The following is a 21,841-nucleotide window of genomic DNA, read 5'->3' on the forward strand; positions in this document are numbered from 1 at the left end:
TTATAGACTTCACTAGACACTTAGGTTATTGACAGAGTGGCCTGAATGTTGTCTGTTGTGTACATACCTTTTTTTGTTCTCTTTCAGCATCCTTACCCTTCTGAAGAACAGAAAAAGCAGTTGGCACAAGACACGGGACTCACCATCCTTCAAGTGAACAATTGGTAAGTAATTGGACTTTGTGTTTACCCACAATCTGTTTTCCCCTCTGGCAACCTGCAGCATTAGGAGGACACATCGGTCGGTTCGTCGCTGCTTTCCTTGGTGACTTGTTGGTTCAGAGAGAACACAAAATGTTGACTGATAGATGAGACATGTAAAGAAAACATTGATTTTCCACTAAATTTTATTCACAGTCTAAGTCAGTCTGTCGGAGTCTACCTATAATTGACCCTCCAGTGGGTTTTCAGAGGCTGTAAGTCACCTAGGAGGAGATTGCCCCTCTTTTTTCCACATAGCAGAAGTATATGGGAGTGCGCTTCCCAAAAGATTGTGTTGGTAGGTGCTGTTGAGTTGAGTACGACTCGTAGTGACCCGGTAAAGAACAGATCTGAACCCTGTCCTGTTCTGTGCCACCCTCATCATCTCTGACCACTCGATCCCATTGCAGCTGTCGCTGGGTCAACCCATCTGGTTGAGAGTCTTCCTCTCTTTCACCGACCCTCCACCTTTCCAAGCATGATGTCCCTCTCTAGGAATACCCTCTCCTGGCGACATGCCTTACCATCTTTGCCTCCAAGAAGCACTCTGGCTGCACCTGCTTTCTCTAAGGCGTGTCAGTTTTCCTGGCAGTCCATGGTGTGTTCAGTACTCTTCTCCAGCTCCACAACTCAAGGCATCAATTCTTCTTTTCATTCATTCATTCATTCATTCATCCTAAAATATTGCAGCCTTGAGAATCCGGGGAGCTTCTTCTCTGTACATTAGTTATGAGTCAGAAGCAACTCTGTGGCAATAGGCTTTATTTCATTTCAGTCGGTACGTGTGTCTTCATAGGGCCCTGGTGACACAGTGATTTAAGTAAGTGCTTTGGCTGCACTTAATAGAAATATTGACTGTTCTAAACCCCTGCTGCTCCTTGGGAGAAAGATACAGCAATCTACTCCTGTGAAGATCAAGGTCTATAAACCAGTGGGGCGGTTCTGCTCTGTCATTGAGGAAGCCTTTAGTCCAATTCCGCCTCGTGGCAATGGGTTTGTTGTTTTCTTTTCTTGTTCTTTTGCACCATCAAGTAGGAACTGACTCATAACTCACTCCCAGGGTTTTAAACATGGGAGGAAATTGCCCATCTTTCCACCCTGGAGCAGCTGGTAGAATCGAAGAGCCTGTCTTTGGGTTGGCAGTGCAGCTCCCTACGAGAGTAGGTGCTTAATTCGAATGCACTCTAGTAATGTAAAGGCAGCTCCGGTGGAGCAGTCTGTCGGGAGTTTCACTACTAAGCCCCAAAACCTGTCTGTTCAAATCCACCAGTGGCTCTGCAGGAGGAAGATGGGTGGTTTGCCCCTTCCCAATTTGGAAACCCCACAGAAGGTCAGGTGGGAGCAGGTTCTGACTCAAAGGTGCTGAGTTTTCAGTTTTGGCTTTTTTAAAGCCATGGCTGTGTGAATGTGTCCTCTTTATGACTTTTCTTCCCGCATCAGGATAATGGATACACAGAATGGTGGTGGTGGTTGTTGATTGCTGTCGAGTCTGTGAACAAAAGGCCTGAAGCCTTTCTATAACTATCATCATTTATCAACGTTCATAGAGTTTCCAGAGGCATGTTGTTTAGGAAGTGGACGCCATATACTATTTTCTATAAAATAAGAAAGTCCACCATCCCATGTCTACCAGGTTTTATAGTCACTGAATAATTAAGTTCAGCTGGATTTTGCCATGGATTTTGCCAGGGTCATGCATTCAAGGATGGTGTCTCCTTTAACTATCAGTATATTAAAAGGGAGAAAGTATTTATGCTTCCACTTCGAAGTTATTCAAACTTGCTATGTCTCAGGACTGTGTAATACTGCTTCTAAATAAGTAAGGAAATTCCGGAGTGGGGGCAAGCTGTGAGTAAGTACCAAGCTGCAGTCAACAGCGTTCTGACTTACTGTACAATGATGTGGCAACAAGGCTTGGAAGAAAGTATGATTTACGACCCTTTGGGAGTGTGTCCAAAGCCAGGTTTCGTGTAATCACCCAGGGCTAGTGTCATATTTGAAGGGTATGGAAATCCAATATCCTCTAAACCTAAGTGTATCTAATTAATTGTCCTAATATTTTTAGATTAGTGTTTATGATGAGGAAACCTTATCCTCTTTGAAGTAAAATCCAGACAAGGTCTAAAGCCTGGTTGGGGAAAGGGGAGAGTGGGAGAAGCCATTTTGCCGGCAGAAGTACTCATGTCTGCTCTGTAAGTGTCAAAGATTAATATTACAGAATCTCTGATTACACAGCCTAATCCATTTTGGTGAATAAATTTGTTCTTGATGTCCATTGCACCTACATTAACAGACCCTTCTCTGTTAGAGAGCCTGGGCGCCTTTGGGAGAGATTTCAGATCTATTAAACCCTATTACAGAAAATGTAATTTCTGTCAATATAATCCCATGTATTCTTCAATTTACTATTTTAGAGATAACAAGCTACTTACAATATATTTGCCTTTGGAGGATTAATTTACAAAGTGGACTATCTGCAAGACGCAGGCAGACTCACATAACCATTGCTTGTAAGGGTTATCAATTTCTGCGACCTTACTGCAGCCTTGGGAGATCAATTTTTTTCAGCAGCCCTTTTAGTCAGTGGCTGGAGAACCAAGGAAAGGCTTATTATGTCTGTGTGTGTTACCAGAAGCCAGACTGCTGTGATGGTTTTGTTTTCACCTGTGTTGTATCTTCATTTTCAAGGTAGTGGATACCACATGTTTGAACACAATCTAGATAATATTATAGACGGGAATCAATTTGGACGCACATAGGAATTCAGAGTCGTTGTGAGGTTTATTCTGATGGTGAGGTAATTGTGAAACAATGGAGTAGTGATGCAAATGCTGCATTTCCCTGAGAAATGGCCCCATCTGAGGGAAGGGCGAGCTCTCTCCTTAAGGGAGGCAGAGACAGCGGGGCCATCCAGGTGATGTATCACACATACCATCTCGCTTCCTCCTTGCTGTTGCTAGCAAACTCTGTCCATAAACATGGTTACCGAAGAGCACATCCCAGTAGGAGTTTCTTTCTATGGGTGGACAACCTCAAGGGAGGTTTCCTGTGAAAGGAGACAGAAGGAAGACTGTCCTGTGACACCCTAAAATGTACATTGTTGTTAGTGCAAAATCTATTTGAGATATATAGAATTGTTTGTGCAAAATCTAGGGAGGATACATGAACTTGTTCATGCAAAATCTATGGCTATAAGGACTGTTTTTAGTTATCATGATCCCATTTTAGTTTGTAGTCTTGTAGATCTTTTTAAAAAATCATTCTCATAGCATATTACAATAAAAGCTTCTCAAAGTATGTGGAGACATTGCCTTAAATAACATTCTAATAGTCAATTAGGTATGTTAACTTAGAAACAACTTTTACATGATTTGGGATAGAAACCCAATTTTATTTTTTGGCTCTCACCTTGTATCGTATGTGGTTGTATTCTCTCTGCTTCTCTGTGGAGATAGAAGTGAGTTAACTGGCACTTAATTGTTTTGCGTTTGAATATGGTTTCAACTTTAACAACTTTGTGGTTGACAATTTCCCTGAAATAACCAGAAGTTACAGTAGAGGTGGGTTTTTATTAATGTCGATTGAAAATTAGCATTCCTATGTTTGGCTTACAGGGGTTTTTTTTGTTGTTGGGGTTTTTTTGTTTACATTTTTAAAGAAGGTTTGTTCTCATCTAGACTTTGTACTTTTTTGTTTTATTTAATTTTTTAATTGATATTTTAATAAAAGTTTATAGAGAACTTGGATTTCCATTCTTTCTTTGTTGCACATTTTCCTCCATGCTCACACCCTTCCCAGTTCGCTTTGCTCTTTGAAAAAAAAAAACAAAATTATTTTATTGTTCTACAATTCTCCCCTCCCCCCATCCGTCCACTTTACTATGCAGCTCTTATTCTGGACTATTATCATGCAAATAATACCTATAATCATATATTCCTTTTAAGCAGTCCTGTTCCTCATCTGTTCCAATGCCTTGTATATTTATTTCCTCTTTTCTTAGTTTTCCCCGAACCCCCATGTCAGTCATGTTTTATAATAGTGGCTTATGCAATATTTGTCCTTTTGTGACTGAGATACTTCACTCAGCATAATGTCCTCCAGGGTCCCCAATTTTGTATAATATTTCATGAGGTTTTTGTTTTTAACTGCTGCATAGTATCCCATTGTGTGAATATACCATAGCTTTTCTATCCATTTGTTTGTTGATGGAGACTTGGGTTATTTCCATCTCTTTGCTATTGCAAATAACGCAGAAATAAACATGGATGTGCATATATCTGTTTGGGTGGCAGTTCTGTTTTCTTTAGGGTATATTTCCAGTAGTAGAATTGCTGGATCAAAACTTTTTTTTTTAAATTTTATGCTAGTTTATTTACAAAATTCTAATCCATTATTTTCAAGAACAAATTCTTTCAATTTCCCTCACCCATCAAATTGTACAACACAATGACTAATCCCCCTTCCCCTGCACACGTCCTCATCCCTCTGCTTCTAACCTCTCTTACCCCTCCTGGATCCTTATACTTACTCTACAATAATGGTTTTATACAATACTTATCCTTGTGGGACCGAGCTAGTTAACTCAGCATAATGCTCTCCAGTCCCTCCCAAGTTAGGTAACAATTTACAAAATCATTGCTCCTGCGTGCTGCTTAGTATTCCATTGTGTAGATGCACCATAATATCTCAATCCATTTGTTTGTGGTTGGACATTTGGGCTGTTTTCCTGTTCTTGTGATGATCAACAGTACTGCTGTTGGTGTACAAATCTCAGTTTGTGCCTCAGTTCTCATATTCTCAGGGTTTATTCCAAGTAGTGGAATAGCTGGGTCATAGGGAATTTCTATGTTCAGAACACTGTGACACTGATGTGTCAAATGCGTTAACGGTTGGTTACCCAATGTGGACAGAGTGGCATGGATCTCCCCGATTAAAACAAGCTTGGAAGCAATAGTGGCATCCACTTCCGTAATAGCTTACCTCCGGAAACCCTTTGTACCTGGAGAGAGGATGAAAGACACCCAAGCGTTGAGGACTCTCCTTCATAGAGTCGCTATGAGTCATCTGTGACTCAACGGCACTTAATAACTACAACAACAATATTCCAAGTAGTGGAATAGCTGGATCATATAGAATTTCTACGTTCAGCTTTTTGAGGAAGCACCAAACTGCCTTCCAGAATGGTTGTACCATTTTACAATCCCACCAACAATGTATATGAGTTCCTTTCTTGCCACATCCTCTTCAGCATTTATTACTTGCTGCTCTGTTAAACTTGCCATTGTTACTAGAGTGAGATGGTACCGCATTGTGGTTTTGATTTGCATCTCTTATTTGGAATATTTCTTCATGTATCTGTTTGCCATTCAAATATCTTCCTCTTTGAAAAGTCTTCCCATGTCATTTGCCCATTTTATAATTGGGTTATCAGTCTTTTTCTTGTGCAGGCCCAGGAGTATTCTGTTAACTTTTGTTATAAGACTCTTCTGAGATGGTATTACCAAATGTTTGTTCCCAGTCTGTAGGTTTTCTTTTCACCCTCTTGGGAAGTTTTTGATGCACACGTGGATTTAATCTTTAGAAAGTCCCATGCATCAGTTTTATCCTCTTTAGATTGTGCATAGCTGGTTGTTTTTGGCAGTTTCTTTATACCCTAGACTAGCGCTTCTAAGCTTGATCACAGTTTGTCTCTTTTTTCCAAATTTTTGAGAAAAAAACCATACTGCCTTCCAGAGTGGTTGCACCATTTTATACCACCACCAACAGTGAATAAAGGTTCCAGTTTCTCCACAACCTCGCCACAATTTGTTGTTTGCTGCTTTGTTGAATTTTGTTATTGTTACTGGGGTAAGATAATATCTCTCTTAGAGCTAGGGATTTTGAGCATTTCTTCATGTGCTTGTCCACCATCTGAAGGTCTTCTTTGGTTAAGTGTCTGTTCATACCCTGTGCCCATTTTGCGATTGGGTTGTTTATCTTGTTGTGTTGCTAGACTTTTTCACTTTTAAGGAACTGATAATACGTATTCATTCCCTTGTCGAATTTGCATAGGAAAAATGATAGAAATATAGGGAAAACTCCAACACAGCAAAGATAATAGGAGAGAATTGTAAAATGGGATCTATTTGAGGACTAGCAGGCAGAATGAACAATGGAGTGGTTTTGCTTTGAATTTATTGCAGTGGGAAGCTGCAGTTTCTGGAGGGCTCCATAATCCTTTATTTAAATACCATCCCAGGTGACCTCCTTCCAGAAATAGCCTTTTTTTAAAAAAAAATCCTCATGAGTATTTTATCCATTTTTCTTCATCTCATTTAGCCACAACTTATACAAATGTGAGTCTTCCTTCTTGAACTTCTTAAAACTTGTTAATACACATGTACTTTTCGGTATGAGCTATGAGTCACTCACTGTAAGTCTCTGCTACAGAGACTTAATAAAATGCCAAAGGGCAGGCTGGCACAGATCAGTCATAATTGTTGGCAGCAACATACCATATTGAAACACACAATATGTAAGTGAAAAATACAAACCCTTGCCTGGTTTTTAGCTTGTCACCGAAGCCATGGATGATGTAGCTTTAAGTTAGGCTGGAATTGGAAAGTGGGGTGAGGAGTTGAGACATGTGTTTTGGTGGGGTTTTTTCCTACTAGTTTGTTTACAAAATTCTAATACATTGTTTTTAAGAACAAATTCTTTAAATTTCCCTCACCCCCCACCCATCAAACTGTACAATCCAATGATTAATCCCCCTTTCCCCTGCACATCCTCATCCCTCTGATTCTAACCTCTCTTACCCCTCTTGAATCCTACTCATTCTACAATAATGGTTTTATATAATATTTATCCTTGTGGGACTGAGTTAGTTCACTAGCATAATGCTCTTCAGTCTCTCCCAAGTTAAGTAATAATTTACAAAATCATTGCTTCTGCGTGCTTCTTAGTATTCCATTATGTGAATGTACCATAATTTCTCAATCCATTCATTTGTGATTGGACATTAGGGCTGTTTTCATGTTCTTACGATGGTGAACAACGCTGCTGTGAACATTGGTGTACAAATCTCAGTTTGTGTCTCAGTTCTCATATTCTCAGGGTTTATTCCAAGTAGTGGAGTAGCTGGGTCATATGGAATTTCTATGTTCAGCTTTTTGAGAAAGCGCCAAACTGCTTCCAGAATGGTTGTATCATTTTACAGTCCCACCAACAATGTATAAGAGTTCCTTTCTCACCACATCCTCTCCAACATCTAATACTTGCTGCCTTGTTAAACTTTGCTACTGTTACTGGAGTGAGATAGTACCACATTGTGGTATTGATTTGCATCTCTCTTATTGCCAGTGATTTGGAGCATTTCTTCATATGTCTGTTTGCCATTCAGATATCTTCCTCTGTGAAAAGTCTTCCCATGTGTTTTGCCCATTTTGTAATTGGGTTATCCATCTTTTGAACTGTTATTTCATCTCATTGCTGAACGAATTCTACCCTTCTTTAATTGTCCCTATGCAAATAGTATATATCCCTTGATTGTGGAGAGTGGGGTGAGAGTTTGAACTAGGAGGCATTTAAAGATATAATTGTTGCTGTTATTGATTGCCTTTGAGTCAAGTACGACTCATAGCAACCCTGTGAACAAAAGACCTGAAGCGCCTCTACAACTATTGATATTTATCAAAGTTCATAGAGTGTCCGGGCTCATGTTATTTAGGAAGTGGGTGCCACTCCTACTTTCAAATAAGAAAGCAAATTTGATTATTTAAGCAAATCTTTGAAATCATGATTATCATTCTTGTATTTTATCAACTTGTCAGAATAAAAACAGGAGGGATCTTTAAATGGTTAATAGTCATATTTCTAGGATTTGGGGCCTCTGACAGGATGAGAAATTTATTTATATAAATAAAAATGTATTATATCTTAGGCCAAATGTACACCAGTAAATTACTTGATGATTGAGCTAGTTATACACACCATTTGAATAATTATTTAAAAAAATGTAAATTATCTAAATACTCTCTTCCAGTCAATTGGCCAAATGGTTGTCCTCCAGATTTCTTGGCACAGCTTGGTGAGCATATGTAGGGCAACATCTGTTAGTTGATATGTCAATTGGTATACCATCAATTCCTGGGGCCTTATTTTTTTGCCAGTTCTTTCAAAGCAGTTTGAACTTCTTCCTTCAACACCATAGGCTCTTGCTAATATGTTGTTTCATGAAATTATTCTGTGTCTGCCAATTCCTTTCAGTACAGTGACTCTGTATACTCTTCCCATCTTCTTTTAATACTTCCTGGATCATTTAATATTCTGTCCAAAGCATCCTTAAATATTGGAACTTGAGATTTTAATTTGTTCTTCAGTTCCTTCAGCTTAACAAATGCTGAGCGAGTTGATTTTCTGACTCCAGCTCCTTGCACATTTCATTGTAATGCTTTATCTTCCCACACTTCCTTCTGAAATCTTCAAAATCTTAATTCCTTCCCTCTGCTTTGGCTTCTCGGTGCTCTAGTGCAATCTTCAGAGTCTCTTCTGACATCCATTTCGGTCTTTTCTTCCTCTTCTGTCTTTGTAATGACTTCTGTCTTTGTAAGCACTTCTTCCTAGATGATAGTCTTGATATCCTCTCACAACTCATCTTGTCTTCGCTTATTGGGGTTCAAGGACTCAAACCTGTTCCTGAGATGGCTTTGAAATTCGGATGGGATAGACACAAGGTTATATTTTGGTTCCCGTGGATTTGATTTTCCTCAGCTTCAGCTTGTATTTGCATATGAGTAGTTGCTGTTCCACAATCAGTACCTGGCCTAGTTTTCACAGCTGATATTGAGCTTCTCCAGTGGTTCTTTCCACAGATGTAATCAATCTGATTCCTATGCATACCACCAGGTGAAATCCATGTGTATAACTTCAGTTTATGTTTCTTATAAAATGTATTTGAAATTAGTAAATTGTTCAAAATTCAATCATTCTCTCTCCAGCTTCATTTCTGTCATCAAGTCCATGTTTTCCAACTACTGATCCTTCTTCTCTGTTACCAACTTTTGCATTCCAGTCACCCATTATTATTAGTGCACCTTGATTGCATGGTTGATTGATCTCTGACTGCAAAAGTTGGTAGAAATCTTCTATTTCCTCTTCTTTGGCTCTGATTGTTGCTGCATATCCCATTGCAAAGAAAGGTGATCCAACAGAGTGGAAATTATTAAATAATATAATTAATATAATAATATATAATAACCTTGCAAGCAAGGTTCTGCTGAAGATTATCCAAAACCTACTGGAACAGCACATCAACAGAGAACTGCCAGAAGTGCAGGCTGACTTTAGAAGGGGTTGTGGTACTAGGGATATTGTAGCTGATGTTAGATGGATCTTGGCTGAAAGCAGGGAATACCAGAGGAATATCTGTTTGTATTTCATTGATTATGCAAAGGCATTTGACTGTGTGGATCACAACAAACTGTGGCTAACTCTGAGAAGAATGGGAATCCCCAAACACTTGATTGTGCTTATGCGAAACCTATACTTGGACCAGAAGGCAGTGGTCAGAACAGAGCAAGGAAACACCGCATGGTTCAAAATTGGGAAAGGTGAATGCCAGGGATGTGTCCTGGTCTCCATACCTTTTCAATCTATACGCAGAACAGATTATCCAGGAGTCTGTACTGTATGAGAAGAAATGTTGCATCAGGATTAGAGGAAGATTCATGAACAACCTGCATTATGCAGATGATACAACCGTGCTTGCTGAAACTGAGAAGGATTTGAAGCACTTGTGGCAGAAGGTCAAGGACTGCAGCCTCCAATATGGATTGAGGCTCAATATCAAGAAGACAAGATTCTCACCACTAGGCCAATTGGAAGCATTATGATAGATGGTGAAGAGGTTGAGATTGTTTAATAGTTTTAGTTTGCTTGGCTCCACAATCAACAGTCTTGGCACCAGCAGCCAGGAAATTAAAAGATGTATTGCAATAAGAAAGTCTGCTGTTAAAGACCTCTCCAAAGTACTGAAGAGCAATGATGTCACTCTGGAGACTAAGGTGCATCTGATATACAGGCCTTGGTCTTTCAAATCACTTGCTATGTATTAGAGAGCTGGACAATGACTAAGGATGATAGAAGGAGAATTGATGCCTTGGAGGTGTGGTGTTGGAGAAGCCTATTGAATATACAATGGACTGCTAAGTAAACAAACAGGTTCGTCCTAGACAGGATTAAACCAGGCTACTACTTCTTGGAGGCAAAGATTCTGAAGCTTTGTCTGATATACTTTGGACATGTTGCAATGCAGGACACATCCTTGGAGAGGGACATCATACTTGGGTGGGTAGGGACAGTGCAGTAGGGGTAGGCCCTCTATGAGGTGGATTGATTCAGTGACTGGGGTAATCGGAATGGGTGTGTCGGAAACGGTGTGATTGGCACAGGACAGAGCAGGGTTTAGGGCTGTTGTACATAGGGTAGCGATGCGTCGCAGGCTGTTGCTATGTGCCTTGGACGTGCTCACCAAGTTGTGCCAAGAAACCTGGAAAACAACCACTTGGCCAACTGACTGGAAGAGATCTATATTTGTTCCCATCCCAAAGAAGGGTGACCCAATAGAGTGTGGAAACTATAGAAAAATATCATTAATTTCACATGCAAGCAAGATTCTACTGAAGATTATCCAAAAACGACTGGAACAGCACATCAGCAGAGAACTGCCAGAAGTTCAGGGTGTGCTTAGAAGGGGTCGTAGTACTAGGGATATTGTAGCTAATGTTATGTGGATCTTAGCTGAAAGCAGGGGATACCAGAGGAATATATACCTGTGTTTCATTGACTATGCAAAGGCGTTTGACTGTGTGGATCATAACAAACTGTGGCTGACTCTGAGAAGAATGGGAATCCCAGAACACTTGATGGGGCTAATGGGAAACCTATACTTGGGCCAGGAGGCAGTCGTCAGACCAGAGCAAGGAAACACTGCGTGGTTCAAAATTGGGAAGGGTGTACGCCAGGGATGTGTTCTGTCTCCATACCTTTTCAACCTGTATGCAGAACAGATAATCCGGGAGGCTGGGCTCTATGAGGAGAAATGTGGGGTCAAGATTGGAGGAAGATCTATCAACAATCTGCATTATGAAGATGACACAACCCTGCTTGCTGAAACTGAGGAGGACCTGAAGCGCTTGCTGCAGAGGGTCAAGGACTGCAGCCTCCAATATGGATTGAGGCTCAATGTCAAGAAGACAAAGATTCTCACCACTGGACCAATTGGCAGCATCAGGATGGATGGTGAAGAGATTGAGATTGTTCACAGCTTTAGTTTGCTTGGCTCCACAGTCAACACTCTCAGCACCAGTAGCCAGGAAATTAAAAGACGTATAGCCATGGGAAAGTGTAAATATATATTTTTAAAATATTTTTTTAAAAAATGTCTTTAGCTAAATGCTTGAATATTTTGACCTGGTGTTCTGGTAGGGATAATGTAATGTGCATCATACGTTTGTGTATTCTTTGACTTTTGTGCTCTTACTCCCGATTATAAGTTGGTCTCAGAATGATAAATGGCAATATTTAGGGCTTTAATATTTTCTTCTTCATCTTTTTTGTTTTCATTGTTAATGTTGAGATAAACCTTTCTTTTACTTCATCAGTAAATTTTTTTCCAACATCTAATGTAACATTTGCAGATTAGCTATTTAGGTTTTTAAAATATTTAGCTAAACTTTAAAGAAAACATACCTAGACAACACATCAAGTGAACTGCGTGAAATCAAGGCCTCCTCCTCAGGGGCCCAAGGCTGTGACTGGGGACAGGAGATGACTGCCCTTTTCCTGTTAGAGCTGCTGGTGGATTCGAACTCTGTTACAGACTAGGGGCTGTTGTTGTTGGGTACTGTCAAGTCAAAACTGACCCATAGCTGACCCACCGCTGGTTTTCAGAGGCAGTTAATCACACAGGAGGAGATTGCCCATCCTTCTAAACTGAAGCCTAAGTTCTCTTTTCTAGAAGAACTCGATTTTCTATATTGAAAATGTTGCGGGCTTTTACACTAGTGCTGCAGACCTGAGAGCTGGCACTTTGTGGATGTGAATCATTTGCTGGAAGCCTCACACACGGCTCTCTCAGCCGACTTCTAGCCTAGGGTACACAGAACAGTATTACAGCGTCCTTGCTTTCCACTTCTCATCCACACACTGTCACATGAAGGGGTGGTGCTAAACGAGTCTTCCTTTGTGCTCTCAGATGGCAATACAGGTTTTCAGCACAATGTCTGCATTACATGTGAGATACTATCTGTGCATGCAGACTGGTGGGGACTCTGTGTGTGTTGGAGCAGAGGTGCAGCCCACAGAACTTTTCAGTGATGCAGGCTGACACAGTGAGTCACCGGGCCTTTCCTCTGTGACTCTACTTTGTGGATTCAAACCACTGACCTTTTTTGTTAGTAGCTGATCACAAAATACCCAGGCAGCGATCTCACATCTGAGGTGACACCATGCAGCACCATCACTGCTCTGGAGTTCTAGGAGGCCCAGTGGCATCATGTGTAGAGTGCTAAGCTGGTAACCAAAAGATCAGCAGTTCAAATCTCCTTGGGAGAACGACAAGCCAGGCTGCTCCTGTAAAGGTTTGCAGCCTCAAAAACTCAGTGGTGGGTAGCTGGGAGTCAGACTGCACTTGCTGGCAGGAGAATTGAGGGGTTTGGGGTTTTCTAGAGTTTAAAGAGTCAGTACCTGTAATAGATTTTACTAGTTATTTCATTTGCTGCCATCAGAAGTGGAGAGCATTCAGGCATTACATCCCATTTATTACTTGTGGGTGAAAGAAGTGTGTTCTCTTTAGAGATTTATGCCACTGGCAGATAAAAATGTAAACTCACTTTTAAGAAAATAGAATCTCCTTATTGCAGAAAACAGATTGAACTGAAAAAGGTCAAGTCCCTTTCTGAGTTATTGTAATAATGCAGCAAATACTTTTTATGAGTAATCAAAGATTCTATGAATATGAGTACCTGCTTAGCTGTAAATGTTAAAACATTCACAAATTATCCCTTCAACTTCCATGATCTAAAAATCAATCAGAGGTCATAAGGTTTCATAGAATTGTTCGGGGTTTTTTCTTTGTGTTTTTTTCCCGTCCAACATAATTTAATAATACATTTACAGATGATGTTTAAACATTAGGCACAGATTGTTTTGTCAATAAAGCTAAACAGAGGCATGACATAAAAGCAAAAGAAACAGATGTAAAATACAGTGCAGCATGCAAGAAGCACCGGGTCAGTTGTTTGCAATTCAGCTACAAAATGAAGCAATTTTCCTTGCCTAGGAATCATCTGGGAGGGAACAGCTTCACACACACACACACACACACACACACACACACACACACACACACACAGTAATTGTATTAAGCAGGCAGTTAAACTTGTTCCCTGGGGAGGAAGACTGTACCCTATAGTTAAGGTAGACTTTCTAATTGATCAATGGAGTAACAGGTGCAATATTTTTTAAAAAGAAGATGAAGAGGAAGAAATCTAAATGGAGTAACACCCCGGCACTTTCCAGAATGTGATGTTGTTCTCCAAGTCTTCGTTAATTGCTATGTCTCACACCTTGGGTGTCAATTCTAATAATATCACCTTTACCAGCACTTACCTTGGGTTTAGATTGCAACGATCGGGACTACTCACTAGCTAAAATACTGTCTAGTTGCTCATAAGAAAATATTGAAATCAGTCAAAAACTGTTTAGCTTGCATATTGCCTGAGACAGAGCTGGCGAGGTGCCAGGCAGCGGGGTATTATTGGGAAAGCTGAGCAAATAGCTTGCAGGGAAAAGAGCTGTGAATTTAGAAAGCTCCAGGTATTGTCATGGCAGGGAGTCTTAGGAGTTCAACAGAAGACACTGCTTTTGTCTACAGATTTAGAAATTTTGCAGCAAACAATCTGCTTCTGAAAATGACTCTGCAGTCTGAGAAATATACAGTTACAAGTTTTACCCCTGAAGTTTACCGAGAGCTTTCTCTTTCAGTGTGAAAATTGCATCCTTAATGCTGGTAAAGATGGGAGCCCCTTCTGAAGACATCGGTGGCTTGCCCACAGTGCTAATGGGCGTATGTGGGGGGGGGGCAAAAGAGGGGAAACAACCCCTGACCCTTCTTTCAGGGCAGCTGGAATATGGGATTAAAAAGATGCGGGAAAGTTTGGGATGTTAGAAGGTAAATCTGAAGCGTCTACATACTGCTTCATGTTGCCACTGCTTATCCTCCAGCCAGCATTCAAAGGCAGTTCCAGAGCTTTTCAAACAAGACAAGAGTGGTGCCTGCAGCTGGGAGCCAGTACAACCTGAGGAAGCACTCCAGGGTCAGTGAGGCCGTGAGTTCACGTGAGACTTCAGAGCTGAGTGAGCTGGGAGTCTGGTTTATCCCTCATAGATAGATCTAAGCTTTCAGAGCATCCATGATTTCTATCAAGGCAGTTAAGCCAGGGGCTTTGTGGCTGACTTTGAATGTGATATTTGTTGTTGTTGTTGTTAAGTGTCATTGGTCCCTGTGAGCAACAGAGGACCCTGGCCAGTCCTTCCCCGTCTTATGATCATAGCTGTGCACAAGCACACCATTATAGCCCGTGTCAGTCTGTCTCGTTGAGGGTCTTACGCTTTTTCATTGACCAAGCATGATGGCCTTCTGCAGTGGACTGGCCTCTTTGGATAAGGCCCTCAAAGTATGTGAGATTGAGTCTGTCCATCCTGTCTCCTAAGAAGCCTCCTAGCTGCATTCTTTGGGAATTATTCTTCACTATTTGTCAACATTCTTCACCAACGCCACAGGTCAAGGCATCGGCTCTTGTTCAGTGATCCTTTTAGCAAGCCGTCACCAAGCCTGATTCGCTGCCTTCAGTGTGTGGGCACAAGTATGAGGTGGAAAAGTGGAACCAGCATCCTGCGTGCCAGGCAGGCCAACAGAGCAGACGTGATGCCTGTCTCCTTGCAAAGAGCAAGAGGCAAGAGGGGGCTGAAAGGCACCAGGTCCCAGAGAAAGAGCCCCGGCTTGACTAACATCACCCCCTTAGCAAGTGGTTCAGGAACAGAGTCTCCTATAAGCCCCAGGACCATGTAAAAATGACACAGGGAAAGGAAGGTGTCGAAATACGGAGCAAAAAGGACGTATGGAGTCAGAACTGTCCCTCTGCCCTCCCTGCTCCGCACAGTCTAAGGCTAAGTCGCCTTCTCTCCATGGGCAGCAGTTCTGGAATATTCACTTGGTGGCTCTTTGACTCGGATGATCTTAGACAGGAATGTTACTGCTGAAAGAGCCCTCAGCGTCTTCTGCAGGTAAGACTAGTTAGTTAGATGCAAAGGCCTCTCCGAGGAACAACTGGTGGCATAAATAGCTAAACCCTTAACCAGTAACTGAAAGACGCCTTGTCACAGAGGCCTAGCAATCTAGTTCTGCATGGTTATGACCTGTCGCACATGTGCTGTTAACCCAATAACAGCATCCCCCCCCCCTTTTCAAGGCCCCTTCCAGCTTTCATAGTGCAGTCCGCATAATGATATGAAAAAGCCCGGATGGCCAAGTGGCTTCACCCTTGGCTGCTAACAGGTTGATGGTTTGAACCTCCAGCTGCTCTAGGAGGGAGAGTTGGTAGCCGAATGGTAAGGAGCTATATTGCGAACCCAGAGACACAAAGTTCAGATCTACCAGCTGCTCAATCTCCTCTCGTGCAGCTTACTGCCTCTCAAAGCCTGCTGGAGGGTCAGCCCTCTCGGTGGTGCACAGTGGCAGCCACCGTAGGTGACAAGGCCTGCAGATCTGCTAAGTTCACATAGACACTGCAGTGGCCACGCAGGAGAGTTCTCCTGGGTCTTGGCACGTTGCAAGACCGCGCACAGCAGTGGTAATAATGGGACAGAAATAGAGCCAGGGAGAAGCAAGGAGAATTTTCCAAAATTAACTCTATTTCCAACTTGACACTGCAAGCTGATAATAAAAAAAGAAGAAGAAGAAGAAGAAGCAAATAAAATACAACTTTCCATAGAGAAACAAACAGGAAAATTAATTAAAAAGTTGTTACTTTCCCTCATGTTAAAGGAGCGAGGCAAAGGATGTAAAATAAAAATGAGATTAAATTAAACATGATCACAGGACATGAAAACATGTGGGCTGTCATTCGAGGATCCACAATAAAGATAAATCAGTTGTTTTGAGCCATGTGCTGTGAGTCTAGGAAGGGGCCTGACAGATAATAGGCTTGAAATTTTTGAAGTGATTGTACAGCCAAATTTGTTTTTTCCTCAGGCATTCAATCTTTTCCTCTAGTAATTTTGTACATGACAAACTTTTTAGTGGGTACATTAATAATCTATAAGTAATGGATGTCAGGTGTCAGTTAGATAAGATTAAAAGACTATTTAAGCATTATGCGTGTGCTTCTTTGCATGCGTTTTATAGGCCAGGAGAAAGAACTCTTTGAATTGTGGTGGTGCGTGTTCTATCGCTTGCTCATTTGGACCTGCTCCAAGGATATGTGGAAGAACTGTCTTACATTACATAAGTCTTGCATGTAGGAACAGATTGGAAACTTACACTCTGAATCAGGGGAACGACGGGCTCAGCTGTCTTCTGCAAACAAATTCTAGTTTTTAAAATGTTCCTCTTTGTCTCCTCTAAGGAAACTTTGTTAAGAGGAAACAGCCCTCTGCTGAGGAGGGCGCTGGTTCTAAACCTGGCAGTTTCCTAGCAAGTCGGGTTTCGGTCTATTCTTGTCAAATCTGTCTTAAGTGTGTTTACATAGAGTTTGCCTTTCTGGTATGTGCTGCTTGCACAGGCCTGATCCCCACCTATTTTGTGTCAACAGTTGCCGAGGCTGGTCCTCGGTGATTAACCACCGAGCGCGGGCCTCAGGGAGCTCAGCCGTGCCCAGCGCCCCGAGACCCTCGAGTGCTCCCACTCACATCACCGCCTTGCTTCAGGCTGCGCCCACATAAAGCAAACAGCATTCAGGAGTGCTTAAAAAGGCAGCCTGAAATATTAACAACGGGGCAAATGCTGCCTCCTTGTTGAAGAAAGCAATTTTCTAAAAAAAAAATAATGGCATGTAGCAAGGGGTCAAAATGTTTCTGAGGGCGCACCTCCGGAGGATGTGAGGGAGGGAGGTGTTTCTGAGGGCACACCTTTTCTGGGGTGTGTGAGGAGTGAGGTGTTTCTGATGCCGCGCCTTTTCTGGGGGGAATGAGGGGGTGAGGTGTATCTGAGGGCACACCTTCTCTGAGGGGGGTGAGTGAGGTGTTCCTGAAGTCAGACCTTCTCTGGAGGAGTGTGAGAGGTGGGGTATTTCGGAGGACACAATTCTAGGGAATCTGAGAGGGTGAGGTGTTTCTGAGGGTACACTTTCTGGGGGCGGGGGATGGGGTGGTGAGATGTTTCTGAGGATGCAACTTCTCTGGGGGGGTGTGAGGTGGTGAGGTGTATCTTAGGACACACCTTTTCTGGGGGTCTGAGGAGGTGAAGTATATCTGAGGACACACCTTTTCTGGGGGGTCTGAGGAGGTTAAGTATATCTGAGGACACACCTTTTCTGGGGGGGTCTGAGGAAGTGAAGTGTATCTGAGGACACACTTTTTCTGGGGAGTCTGAGGAGGTGAAGTATATCTGAGGACCCACCTTCTCTGGGGCCTGTGAGGAGGTGAGGTGTATCTGAGAATACACCTTTTCTGGGGGGTTTTGAGGAGGTGAGGTGTATCTGCGGACTCACCTTTTCTGGGAGGTCTGAGGAGGTGAAGTATATCTAAAGACACACCTTCTCTGGGGGGGTGAGTTGTATCTGAGGACCCACGTTGAGGTGTATCTGAGGACACACCTTTTCTGGGGGATCTGAGGAGGTGAAGTATATCTGATGTCACACATTCTCGGGGGGGGTGAGGTGTATCTGAGGACACAGCTTTTCTGGGGGTTTTGAGGTGGTGAGGTGTATCTGAAGACACATCTTCTCTGATCTGGTTAGGAGCCATCCAGTGTGTGAAGGCTTTTGGTAGGTCCGGGAGCGGGGTGGGGAATAGGATGTTTTGCCTCTTTTTTAATTTTTATGGAGGGGTTGGGGGTGGGGAACATCTAACAACATGATTGCTTATAATTTTGCAAACAGTGGGCTAGCTTGTTCAATTCCCTTATCATTGATATTTCCGGCTCTATTTTATTTACATCCTTAGTCTGGTTCATTAATATAAAAATTAATTAACTCTATCAAGCTCTAGGCACTTGGACAATAGCAAATAAACAACAACCCTTAATCCGTTTTGCTCCCTGAGAGCGCCTTCTCCTTCCACCCTCCCTTAACCAAATACGCTGAAGGACTAAGTGTGCTTCCCAAGATTAGATTCCGTCACTGCGGAAGCGGGAAGAAGCATTTCTTTTCCTAAACACGTTGACTTTCAATAAACCTGTTAGGGATTATTCCTGGGTTCTCAATGACATTTAGCTCAAAAAAATGAATGTTCCTTGGATCTCGATTCAAAAATTACCAGAATCATTCAACTTTCAGCCAAATAATAGACAGACCTATAAGGTCAGCAGTAACTTCAGAGAGGCACGGGCTCCCTAGAATAACAGACCATATAATTTCTAAAGAGCAGCATTTGTCCCAGGATAAAGCCTTGAAAACAGGGAGGATCAGAACAGCAGAATTAATGGGAATGAGAATTACAAGGAGGAAGTGGAAACAGTCTGACTATATTGTGAGTATTTTAATTAATGCTATGAAACAAGTCTTATTGAGGGTCATCTTCTTCCCCGACCCTCCACCTTTCCCAGGATGATATCTTACAAGGACTGGCTTCTCCTTACAATATGCCTAAAGAACGTGAGATGAAGTTTCACCACCCTTGTCTCTAAGGAGCATCCTGGTGGCTCTTCCTCCAAGACAGACTCGTTTTGTGTTTTGGGCTGTGCCGTTGATAGTTTAGCACTCTTCACCAACACAATTCAAAGGCATCACTGCTGCTGCTTCTTTCATCGTTATTCGTTGTCCAACTTTCAGATGCGTAGGAAGCAGGTGAAAATGCCATGGCTTGTACTAGGTATACCAGTAGGCACAACCTGTAATCTTTTCTCTTTCGTCTTTGACAGCAGCTCTCCCCCACTGCAGCTCATCGTTTTATTTCTTGACTGCAACTACCATGAACGTTGATTATAGATCTAAGTAGGATGACATCACTGGCAACTTCCATCTTTTCTCCATCTGTCATGATGTTGTTTCCTATTGGTCCAGTGGCGAGGACCTCTGTTTTCTTGATGTTGAAGTATATAATCTTTACTGAAGGCAGCAGTCTTTGATCTTCTGTAGTAAGTGCTTCAAGTCTTCTTCACTTTCTGCAAGCAAGGTTGTGTCATCTCAACAAGATGAACTAATACAGTGACGGAGCATTCATCTCAAGCGTTTCAGAGATATAAAGATGGCAAAGAACAGGGCAAGGTTCTGACCCATTGTTTATAAGGTCACCACGACTCATAGGCAACACCAAAACAAAATGTGTGTGAATGGTTGAGTGGAAAACAAATTGCTTTGTCAACTTATACTCATATAATTTTTTAAAAAATAAATTTTCTTTCCTCGATGATAAATGGCTTTATATCAATAAAGCAGGTATTTTTAAAGAACTTATGTAGCCTAATGGTAGAAATTAAATAAACCATGTAATTTTAAAATATATACGTTATATATATATTGTTATTGTTGTTATGTGCCTGTAACTCATAGCAACCCTATATACAAAAGCTCTAAACCCTGCTCTATCCTGTGCAAATCTTATTGTCTCTGACACCTACCCCCACTATCCCAGCCATTGAATCAATCCATCTCATCGAGGGTCTTCCTCTCTTGCGCGGTCCTTCTGCCTTCCCAAGCATGACATCTTTCTCCAGGGACTGCTCCCTCCTTGCAACATGACCAGAGTATGTCAGATGAAGCTTCAGAATCCTTGCCTCCGAGGAGCAGCCTGGTCTCACTTCCTCTAGGGTGAAATGGTTTGTTCTCTTAGCCATCCATGGTATATTCAAAATGAGCAGTCTACCTACTGAAAATCAGCTCGGGGGGTTCTGACCCAGTGGTACAGATGTGTATGTATAGATGGATGTTGTTGTTATGTGCCATCAAGTCATCTGTGACTCATAGAGACCCCATAAACAATAGCCCTGAAACCTACTCTATCCTGTGCCAACTTTATTGTCTCTAATATACCTACCCTCGTTACCCCAGTCGCTGAGTCAGTCCATCTCATTGAGGAGCTTCCTCTCTCATGCCATCCTCTACCTTCCCAAGTATGATGTCCTTCTCCAAGGACTGGTCCCTCCTTGCAACATGCCCACAATATGTCAGGCAAAGCTTCAGAATCCTTGCCTCCAAGGAGCAGCCTGGTTTCACCCTCTCCAGGAAGAAACTGTTCTCCTGCCAGTCAGTATATTCAATACTCTTCTTCAGCCCCACAGATCAAAGGCATAAATTCTCTTTCTGTCATCCCTAGTCATTGTCCAGCTTTATGATACATAGCAAGTAATTGGGACAACTATGGTCTGGATCAGGCACACCTTAATCTTCAGACTAACACCATTGCTCTTAGTACTCTGGAGAGGACCTTGACAGCAGACTTTTCCAATGCAATTTTTCTTTGATTTCCTGACTGCTGGTACCAAGAGTGTTGATTGTGGAGCCAAGCAAACTAAAGTTGTTAACAATCTCAATCTCTCCATTGTCTATCACGATACTGCCAATCGGCCCAGTAGTGAGAATCTTTGTTTTCTTGATGTTGAGCTGCAATCCATATTGAAGGCTGTAGCCCTTGATCTTTTGCTGCAAGCGCCCCAGGTCCTCCTCAATTTTAGCAAGCAGGGTTATGTTGTGTCATCTGCATATTGCAGGTTGTTCATGAGTTGTCCTCCAATCCTGATGCCACATATCTCCTCATAGATCCCTGCCTCCTGGGTGATCTGCTCTACATATAGATTGAAAAGGTATGGAGATAGGACACATCCCTGGCATAAACCCTTCCTGGTTTTGAATCATGCAGTATTCCTTTGTTCTGTTCTGATGTCTGCTTCCTGGTCTAAGTATAGATTTCCCATAAACACAATAAAATGTTCTGGGATTCCCATTCTTCTCAGACTCAGCCGCAATTTGTTGTGATCCACACAGTCAAATGCTTTTGCATAGTCAATGAAACACAGAAATTCCTCTGGTTCGCTCTGCCTTTAGTAAAAATCCATCTATCATCAGCTATAATATCCCTAGTACCACAGCCTCTTCTAAATGCAGCCTGCACATCTGGCAGTTTTCTGTTGATGTGCTGTTCCAGTTATTTTTGGATAATTTTCAGCAGAATTTTGCTTGCACGTGATATTCATGATGCTGTTCGATAATTTCTGCACTCTGTTGAGTCGCCTTTCTTTGGGATGAGAACAAATTTAGATCTTTTCTAGTCAGTTAACGAGGTAATTGTCCTCCCGATTTCTTGGCACAACTTGGAGAGCACATCCAAGGCAGTGTTTCTTTGTTGAAATATGTCAATTGATATTCCGTCAGTTCCTGGGATCATGTTTTTTGCCAAATCTCTCAGAGTAACTTGAACTTCTTCATCACCACAAGTTTTTGTTC

At 42.0% G+C, this 21,841-nt stretch overlaps 1 protein-coding gene across 5 annotated transcripts in view; it reads left to right on the top strand.

Moving 5' to 3' along the window:
• MEIS2 (Meis homeobox 2) overlaps window positions 1–21,841 on the top strand; it is a 189,616-nt gene that overhangs the window by 147,001 nt on the left and 20,774 nt on the right. For all 5 annotated transcript variants that reach the window (XM_006880973.1, XM_006880971.1, XM_006880972.1 and 2 more), the window contains one exon: window positions 88–164. In XM_006880973.1, coding sequence (XP_006881035.1) covers window positions 88–164 — 77 coding nt within the window. The remainder of the gene's footprint in view (window positions 1–87; window positions 165–21,841) is intronic.

The sequence above is a fragment of the Elephantulus edwardii genome, unplaced genomic scaffold (genome assembly GCF_000299155.1).
Source record: "Elephantulus edwardii isolate Elephantulus edwardi_28Jun2011 unplaced genomic scaffold, EleEdw1.0 scaffold00011, whole genome shotgun sequence".
Lineage (NCBI taxonomy): Eukaryota > Metazoa > Chordata > Mammalia > Macroscelidea > Macroscelididae > Elephantulus > Elephantulus edwardii.